General features: G+C 57.2%; 1 protein-coding gene across 1 annotated transcript in view; it reads left to right on the top strand.

Annotated features, from left to right (window-relative positions):
* Positions 1-234: 234 nt before the first annotated feature.
* The window catches only part of HTRA1 (HtrA serine peptidase 1), a 57,736-nt gene continuing 51,970 nt past the window's right edge, over positions 235-6,000 (top strand). Inside the window, exon 1 of the mRNA XM_030839327.3 lies at positions 235-739. Coding sequence (XP_030695187.3) covers positions 298-739 — 442 coding nt within the window. The 5' untranslated portion in view covers positions 235-297. The remainder of the gene's footprint in view (positions 740-6,000) is intronic.

Here is a 6,000-nt window from a genome sequence, read left to right as displayed (position 1 = left end):
GCCCACCCGCGAGCCGCCCCGCCCGCGCCCACGAGCCCCGCCGTGCCCCGGCGCGCCCGCCCTGCCCCCGCCGCGGGCGGTCCCCGGTCCAGCAGCCCGCCCGCCCGCCCGCCATCCGGCCGGCCCCCCTCCCGGGCGCAGTGCCCGTCCCCAAGGCAGCTCGTCACCGCCGCGAGGCCAATGGGCTGAGCCGCGCGGCCGCGCGCGCTCGCGCCCGCTGGCCCCGAGTCCCTCCCGCTCTCTCCCCGGCGCCGCACTCCTGCCCTCGCTCAACCGGCCGCCGCCGTCGGAGCCGCCATGCAGCCCCCGCGCGCCCCGTTCTTCCCGCCGCTGCTGCTGCTGCTGCTGCTGCTCGCGGCGCCAGGCGCAGCCGGGTGTCCCGAGCGCTGCGAGCCCGCGCGCTGCGCTCCGCCGCCGGCACACTGCGAGGGCGGCCGCGTCCGCGACGCGTGCGGCTGCTGCGAGGTGTGCGGCGCGCCCGAGGGGGCCGAGTGCGGCCTGCAGGAGGGCCCGTGCGGCGAAGGGCTGCAGTGCGTGGTACCCTTCGGCGTGCCCGCCTCGGCCACGGTGCGGCGGCGCGCGCAGGCCGGCCTCTGCGTGTGCACCAGCAGCGAGCCGGTGTGCGGCAGCGACGCCACTACCTACGCCAACCTGTGCCGGCTGCGCGCCGCCAGCCGCCGCTCTGAGAGGCTGCACCGGCCGCCGGTCATCGTCCTGCAGCGCGGCGCCTGCGGCCAAGGTACCTGCGCTCCGGGGAGCTCCTCGCTCTCCGCCTCCCGGCCCCGACCTGCCCCCGCGGGACGGACGGGCCGGCAGAGGGGCAGCGAAGCTTGGCGGGGTATTCCGGGCGCCCACTGGCCGGGAGAGGCGGGCACCCGCCCCGGCGGGGGCAGCGTTGCGCGGGCTCTGTCGGAACCGAGCTTTGCGCCTAGCCCAGGGTCTGTTCCGCGCGCGGCGGGTCCTGGACGTGCTCTGTCCAGAAGCCCGGAGCCAGGGTGACGGGGCATCCCGCCCGCTGGCCGGCTGCTGGGTGCCCCGCGGGGAGCCGCACCGCGCCAGGGCCTGGGGGACAAACAAGACAGGAATGTGGGTATAAAGAGAGTTGAGAAGTTCGGGGCTGAAAAAAGTGCCGTGTGCTGCGTGAGTCTGAGGCTTTGGGACCGAGTCTAATTTCCGTAGCTTTCCCTTCTTTCTCTGCATCTGCCCCCCCGCCTTTTAAAATTAACCATGCATTCATTTTTATTTCGGATACTGTCGTTGAAAACATTGCCTTTTTATTTGAAAGGGACGGTGTTGCCCGTCAGGCTCCCCAGTTTCCCCAGGTGACCTCCCCGCCCCCTCCCCCCCCACTCGCCGCCCTGGCCAGGCACCAGTTTAGGCGGTGCAGCGGCGTTGCTGCCGCCTTGCTTCCCGTGTTTTGAGCCAACCCTACAAAAATGAAAGTGGTTCTTTTTGAACAAGCTGAATGTAGTTTTGGATCACAAAATATGCAGACGCAGGGGTGAGGGGAGAGGGTTAGGGATGAGGGAGAAGGATACCCTCTCCCTCCTTAAGCATCTTTTCTCTATCAGCGAGACCCATCCTGGCAGGGGAGGTGATGGTGATGGGGCAAAGGGTGGAGCAATCGTCTAACTCTCTCGCGGGACCTTCCAGAGGGATGCTTCTCGTCTCCAGTCAGAGAGACCATGTGGAAAAACAATACGGAGTTCAGCTACGGCCAATCCAGCGGTATGGGGACGGGCCAGCTCTGCTTGGCAGTGCACTTGGTTGCAGCCACACGGTGCCTCTTCGCCGCGGGCAGTGCGTGGAAAGGGAAAGAGGGGAGCCCAGCGCAAGGGGCTGCTCTAGGTTTTCTTTGTAGGAAAACCGTCCAGCACTAGGGCCTGGCACAGGTTGGCCGACACAGAGAGGAAGGTGCCAGAGCAGTGTAGGTGAAACGGAGATTGTGTGTTCTGCCAGCACGGGAGCAGGGAGCCAGCCTCCGCGCTCAGGAAACAGCCTAATGAGAGGGTGGAGGAGCGATATTCCCGAGAGAAGTGAACCTGCTGAGTCTGAGGTATGGGCATGACAACGCGTGCGTATTGAGTGCCCACTCTGTGCCCCAGTCCGTGTGCCTGGTGTGTTACACGTGTGACTGCACTCGGCCTTCACAGCCTCGAGAGGAGGGAGCCTTTGCTGTCATTCCCACTTTACAGGTGGGGGAACTGAGGTGGAACTACTTGCCCAAGGCCACTCAGCTGGAATTTGAACCGGACAGCCTTACTCAGAAGCAGCCCAGTGTTTAGCCTCAAGCCTGGGGAAGGGAGGTCAGGCCGGGTAAAGGAAGTTTGGGGAGGGCCCGAAGTGCATCCCACGTGGAGTGCGGGCGTCGGGCTGAGCCAGGGATTGCTTGGTGAACAGATTGGTGTGGCTGGGGCTGCTTGGGGTGGGGGCATCAGGGGCGACCCAGGCTGGCGGTGCAGGGCCCCAGGGCCAGAGTGTTCTCAGATGTTCCTGAGCCGGGGCAGCTCAAAACAAAACAACCAAACAATAACCAAACATACCTGGGTAGGACAAAGCTAGCAGTAGAATGCCAAACACGCCAGGGCACGGAGTTCGGGCTAGTGCAATCAGTAGTTTGGGTGTGAGGTGATGACTATAAAAAAAGCACGTTGTGTGTTTTTGTCAAAAACAAGCTAGCTGTTACTGTTTGTAGTCGAGCTGCACAGGGTCCTGAGTAACTGGCAGTATTCAAGCACCGAATTTACTGCCGGTAAGGTGGAGTCACTGAGTAAGTTTCAGGTCATTAATAGTCACCGTGTGTGTGGAGGGAAACAGGTCCTCTCCCACTGGCTGTCAGGCCCACAGCGGGCTCCCAGGAGAACCAGCGAGGGGACAGCCACGGAAGGATGAGCGTGGTGGCCCAGAAAGGAGGGAGAGACAGAGGGTGCAGAGCTGTTCTCCTCTGTCCTTTCTTTCTGCAAATATTTACTGAGCTCTACGGTGCATCCGGCACTGTTTGTGTGTGTGTGTGTGTGTGTGTGTGTGTGTGTGTGTGTGTGTGTCTGCCTGGCACATAGGAGGCACCTGGCAGATGCGTGGGGGGATGTTGAATGAATAAATGAACGAAGGAAGAAACCAGAAGTGCTGGAGATACACGGCCACCCAGTCTTTCCTCAACGGAAGGTTTCACTTTTGCCGCCCTTCTCCCCCCATCTAGCATTCCGCCCTTGACTTCCTGGAGGTACCTCTGAGGACAGGAGCCTGGGAGCCAAGACTTCATTCAGTTGAAGCCCTGCCCACAAGCAGGTCACCTGACGTCATTGTTAAATGCTGTGCGTTGGCCGCCTGCTCCAGCTGTGAGCCTTGGCAGGAGCACTGTTAGCTGGAGTGCCCCTGCGAGGCCTTTTGGAGGAGGCGCTGTCGTACGGGAGGCCTGGAGTTGGAGCGAGCGTGCGAGGACGAGGGGAAGGATCGGCTCCCCGATTCACGAGATCGCGAAGAGGGTTTGTCTGGAGCGGAGAGCGAGGGCAAGGGAGGTAGGACAGGCTGGCGCGCAGCGTTTGGGAGCCACAGTGGATCTTTGGATGGCGGAATGAGCCACCATTCGAAAGAAAGCACTTTTATTTGTAAGCTGTTTCACAAAGACTCCAGAGGGGGTCTCTAATCATGGTTCTGGAAATGAAGGCAAATCATCTATTTCAGAAATCAATGCTGCTGTCAGGGTTTGGATGGGAAAGTGTCCAGTTATACCAGAGATCAAAAGAGCTGTCGTCTTCCACCAGGGGCAGTTTGGATTAGCTTCAAGCAAAAACTCTATACTGGTCAGGGGATTACGAAAAAAGAAAGGAATTGCAATTACTAATAGTCTGATAATAAGGGCTAACATATACTTCGTGCTTATTCTGTGCCAGGCCTGCGTTAACCCATTTGATCCTCCTAGCAACCCTATAAGGGGCGTGCTGTAATCCTCCCCAGGTTACAGCTGGGAGACAGAGTCACAGAACAGTACCTTGCCCAGGACTTGAACCCGTGCATCTGGTCCACAGCCCATTCATAAGCACTCTGTGCCGTTGACAGAGAAACCGAGATTATAAGCCAACCCCAGCTAAGCCGAAGCTAATAGCTGGAATAAACAGAGCTCCAGATGGCCATGGCCTTGAGCTGAAACAGAAACAAAGGCCACGTCACAGTGCTCGCTCCGCAGGCACAGGAGTCTGAGGACATGGTTGCCCCCAGTTGCCATCAAGGCAGCCCTTGCTGGAAAAAAAGCCAAAAAGCAGAAGCAGCTGTAGCAGAGATCCATCCAAACCAGAGCCCCAGGCCCCAGACTGCTCTTGGGCAGAGAAAGGCTCCTCCGGATTCCCAGACGCTGCAAAAAACTAGCCAGGATGTGTAGCAGATTTCTGCCAAAAAAAGGACAGGAAGCCAGAAAAGAGGCCTGAAAAAGACTCCTCAAGCATCAGAAGTCTAGTCCTTTTCTCCTCCTAGTACACTCTCCAGGAAAGCGACCCGCCCCACCCAAAAAAACCCCAGCAGCCCCGAGCCCAGGAACTCCTCGTCCTGGTCTCACCCCAGGCCTGACAAGGGAGGGCTTCTGAATGTGCGGGCCGGCCCTGCATTCCTGGCGAGGAACCACCACTGGCTTAGATGCCTTTTGAATAGTTTATAAGGCTTTGCTCACTCTGGTTGGTTATCTTCTTTTGTTCTCAGTTGGTTTTGCTAAAGAGTTAAAATATTAAGGTTTCATAAAATTAGTAAGCCAAGTGTATAGAAGCCAAGCGTCTGAGTAACTCCGTTCCATCCGGAGGAGCTGTAAATAGATTGCATTAGCACTTAAAATAACTGCATTCAGTAAGTGATTATGGCGGGGACCATGAGCTAACTGTGGTCAGACGGCCGACGGCCTCGGGACTGCAGGGCTGGATCCTGAGTCCATTTGGAGTTGTGTGATCCTGGACGCCGTTCCGTGCCTTGGATTGAGAAATCAGACTTTCCATGAGCTTATATTTCAAGTGAATAAATAGTGATGGTAAGGCTTAATTTGAAGAAGAAATCAAGCTTGGCAGTGGGTGAGGCCAGCTGGGGTGGAGGGACTGACAGGCTGAGACTGCCTCTGACCCTGCCTAGGCTGTTACCTGACCAGGTGACCGGCCCCCGAACCTTCAGAGCCTCAACAGTGAGGGGATTGGACCAGGTGATCTCTGAGGGCTCTTCCAGCTGGAATGGTGTGTGATTCTTGTAAGAAAGCTAGTCTCTGAAGAATTGTGGTAACCTCATCCTTGTTTTAAAGCCTGGGCTGGCTTCTTTAAGAGTTATTTCTTTTTCTTAAGTTATCGATGGTTAAAGCCAGGGTTCGGGTTGAATGCCTGTGGCCCACTTGGGTCTGGTTGCCTCGTACTGCAGCTTTGTGCTGTCTGCTGCAGGTCCCCAGGTGACCACTGCGGTGGCATGTCCAGCCCCAGGAGGTGAGCTCCACTGAACCCGGTGACCCTTGCTGTTTCCCAGGGGCTCCGAGGCTGGGCTGCATGTGTCCTCTGGAGTGAGATCCGTCCTGAGCCCTTTCTCCTTCCTTCCCCATCTTCTCTGCCGTTAACAAAAAGAGAGAAAATTAATGTCAGCAGAGAAAATGAGAAGAGTGTAGCCATCCCAAATGGTTCCCGTTGAAGAGGCATGTCTGTTGCCGCTGGAAGGGCAGAGTTCAGCTTTTGGAATTAGTGCCATGAGTTCTATTTCTAAGTTCATTCAGAGCATTTATTGAACACCTTCTGTGTACTTAGAAGGTCCAGATAGAAGGAATCAGAGGTGAGAAAGGCTGGGTAGCCCGTGATCTCAAGAAGTTCGTAGTAGGTCATATCACACCCGGCTTAAGGAGTCAGATCACCACTTTGTAAAGGGATGACTTCTCGTATGTGACTTAAACTCTCTAAGTTTCAGTTTCCTCATCAGTAAAATCATTATAAAAATAATGGTGCATACATACCTATGTCATAGGTTTGTTGAAAGATGGAAACACCTCAT

This window comes from Globicephala melas, chromosome 16, assembly GCF_963455315.2.
Source record: "Globicephala melas chromosome 16, mGloMel1.2, whole genome shotgun sequence".
NCBI classification, from domain to species: Eukaryota; Metazoa; Chordata; class Mammalia; order Artiodactyla; family Delphinidae; genus Globicephala; species Globicephala melas.
Note: the sequence above shows the minus strand (reverse complement) of the source record. Positions and strands in the feature narration are given on the sequence as shown.